This window comes from Zingiber officinale, chromosome 8A (assembly GCF_018446385.1).
Source record: "Zingiber officinale cultivar Zhangliang chromosome 8A, Zo_v1.1, whole genome shotgun sequence".
NCBI classification, from domain to species: domain Eukaryota; kingdom Viridiplantae; phylum Streptophyta; class Magnoliopsida; order Zingiberales; family Zingiberaceae; genus Zingiber; species Zingiber officinale.
In genome coordinates this window covers 14021035-14024473 of record NC_056000.1, presented here as the reverse complement: position 1 = coordinate 14024473, position 3439 = coordinate 14021035, and the positions used below count along the sequence as shown (strand labels likewise).

At 49.8% G+C, this 3439-nt stretch overlaps 1 protein-coding gene across 1 annotated transcript; it reads left to right on the top strand.

The window, feature by feature from the left end:
- Positions 1 to 294: 294 nt before the first annotated feature.
- Positions 295 to 1761, top strand: LOC122010538 (protein PSK SIMULATOR 1-like). The gene has a single exon (XM_042567064.1). The coding sequence runs from the start codon at positions 295 to 297 to the stop codon at positions 1759 to 1761; it is 1467 nt and encodes a 488-aa protein (XP_042422998.1).
- Positions 1762 to 3439: the final 1678 nt, after the last annotated feature.

Here is a 3439-nt window from a genome sequence, read left to right as displayed (position 1 = left end):
AAAAATATATGATCGTTAATTGAAGTCAAAAGAATGAACCGTAAATGAGTCACTAGCAATGTCGACCGATCGAACACCAACGACCTTATCTTCTTCCTCCCTTTGTATCCGTCGGAAATCTCGCAACCGCGTCGAACCTCCCGGAAATGGCCATGCCCATCTCACTCGCCCACCTCTTATATCATTGCCCCCTCCCCTTCCCTCGCTCCACCCAGTAAATTCCATAAAAATCTAATCCACCATTAATTTAATCACAAGAACAGAGTACCAACAGAGGTTTTGCGATCGGTGATCATGGGAGTCTCTAAGGTTCTCGCCGACCTCCGGCCTCGCCGAGCATCCAGTTTCGATCTTCCGCATCGTCCCGTCGTAGGAATCCTCGCCTTCGAAGCCGCCGCCGCTATGTCGCGCCTTGTCTCGCTCCACCACTCCCTTGCCGACGATGAGGTCCGCCGCCTGCGAGTAGACATGAGGTCCCCAGGCGTCGCCTACCTGATCTCCAATGACCAGGCCTTTCTACTCCGGGTTGCCTGCGCGGAGATTCTCGCCGAGCTCGACAAGGCTGCGGTCACCGTCTCCTTCCTCGGACACAAGTGCTGCGACCCCTTGCTTCGTGGCTTCGACCGGCTCTACTCCGACCTCAAGGCCGGCGCCCTAGGCAGCCCCTTGTCCCTTCGCGAGGTCCGCGCCACAGCCGACCTCGACCGCCTCGGCCTTGGCTCCACCGCAAAGCGGGTGGAGAAGCGGAAGGAGAGGATGGAGAGGTACGTGGCGACGACATCAGATCTCTATGCGGAGATGGAGGTGCTCAATCAGCTGGAGGCTTCGGAGAAGCGGATTGAGCTGCAGCAGCAGCAGCAGCAGTGGCGAGAGCATAGTGGTCCAATTACGCTGCCGAAGCCGCCGGGCGTGACTTCGGCGCTGAATCCGATCCATTTGGAGCTTCGTGCGCAGCGCCACAGGGTCCGCCGGCTCAAGGAAGAGTCACTGTGGAACAAGACCTACGACAAGACGGTGGAGCTCATGGTCCGAGCAGTCGTCACCGTCTTCGCCAGGATTTGCGACGTCTTTGGCCCCTGCGTCCTCGGTTTGCCTCCCAGCCGCCACCAAATCCACCAATTTAACCCGAGTCACCCCGGCAGGCATTCCTCCGGGCCGTTGGATCGCCGCGTGGTGCCGCAGCAGGTGCAATCCTTGAGGAATTCAGCTCCGATATTGAGTGTGACGGCCAATGATACGCTCGAACCAACGCCATTCGACCGTTTGAGAAAATTGCTGAAAGAATCCCCGTCGAGCACCGTCGGCGGATCGGGGCTCGCGTCTCGGTACGCCAACTTGATATTGTCGGCTCAGGAGGTGTATCAAGAACGACAACAAACGGGTCCTCAGGAGGAGGAGAAGGATGCAGCGGCGGCGGCGAGAGAGAAGTTGTTCCAGATGATGCCGTCGGGGATGCGGGCGGCGGTGACGATGAAGCTGAGGGAATGCTGGCGGAGGGAGGGCGGGAAGTCGTCGGCAGACGCCTCGATGGCTGAGGGGTGGAAGGATGCTGTGGCGGCGATCCTGGGCTGGTTGGGGCCGGTTGCGTGCGACACGTTGCGGTGGCAGGAGGAGCGCACCATGGAGAGAGAGAAACGATTCTACACCCGGCCGCGGGCGCTGCTGCTGCAAACGCTGCACTTCGCCGACGTCGAGAAGACGGAGGCGACCATCGTCGAGGTGCTGGTGGGGTTGAGCTGCATGTCGTGGTACGAGGAATGATCAATTAAACTTTAGGTTAGAATTCAACAATACATACTTGATAGTAGTTGATATTCCGATTCAAGAACAAATGAAGGACGACATCGATTTTTTCCCAACATAAAAAAATCATCTGTTTATATGTCTGTTTTGCTTTGATTCTTTTGACGCGTTGAATGCTGCTTCTGGCCGTTAACAAGATTAGATTGAGAAAATTAAATAAGGATTAGAATATTTTTCTGTTATTGTGATTGCATCATATTTTGCATTGCTGCGGCAGAAATCACTGTCTCTATTTTCCGTGTTGGAAGAAAAGTTACTGACTTTTTTGGGCTAAAATCCTGTCGAGTTTTGTTTGCTTGCCGAAAGTTAGTGGAATCGTCAAGCGGCGTAAAATGATCCGATGGCAGTTTCCGCTCAACTCTCTGTGAACCAAAATGCCTCCTTAAATGGTTCCTACGTACAGTTTGTTAGACGGTATGGAACTTATTACAATAGGCTATAAGGGGTATCTGGGATCATGGGCTGAGTCAGTCCGGGTGATCTATCCGGACTATGGGTCATGAGAGCCAACACTTCCTAGGCTAACCTCCTCTTTCTCTTTCGCTTTCCCCTTTTTTCTACTGTCAATTTGAGTTTTTTCTCTTTTCGCCTCTACTAGGCACCTAGGCTACAACCCAAGTAGGGATGTGTCTGGCTCCGTCCTTGTCTGGGATGAACGTTGATCCTATTTGAAAGTTATAGAGATGACACGTTGGACACGGTAGATCGGTGGTTGACTGAGAGAAAAATTTTCACTCCTGAGAGAAGCTTCCTTTTGATCCTGCGCGCACAGAGACAAGCTAATAAAGCGTCAGCGCGTAGAAACCAAGGGGCTCCCTAGTGAGGGTCCTCCAATGCTCAAGTCAGTATCTTCCTAGACTGGTGAATAAAGAGCAGTAAAAAACACACGCACAGGAATAAATGTCATATATTCAAAGAACATACCTTCTCAACGAGAGAATCTCCCTTTATATATTACCACTCATAGCCCTCGCAATTATGAGGTGGCTAGTGATGTCAGAGTTTGTTGGGGGTAACGGTGAGTGTACAATCTTAGCAATGTGCAATAATTGCCCCAAGGAATCTTCCATTTACCTATATATATATACTTTTTTTATCATTATAGTTTATACCATTACTAAAGTTGTTGAAGTAATATGTTGTTATAAGTGGTCAGCTAATGAGAGACACAATAATTATTGAAGAAGGTTTCAGAAAAATATTCTCTAACATATGGTTGTTATTCTGATGGTTGTTAGGATTCTCTGCTCATATTGTCAGTTGAGTATGTCTTGGTCGGCCCATAAGATCGGTCGTTTCTATTAAGCTACTCGATTATGTTTTATATATTCTGCTCAATTGTGTATTATGTTGCATATATCTCAGTCGGACACCTTTATATCTGTCCTTGCATGTCACTCAGTTATGTTCTGCATGTTGGCGTAATATTCCCTAGGTCAAGATTGACCTGATTGACTGAACTTGAATTGGTTTAAGCTCGAGTCTTGATGTTTGAGTTTCGATGTTTGACAATACATGGAGACAAAACATGGAGATTGCAGGTGCAATTGTTCATGTGGTGAGATTGTGAAGGAGAGCCAAGTAGGTCAAGGTTGACTAGATACTTGACTGGAAAATCCTGGTGAGTGAAGCCAGG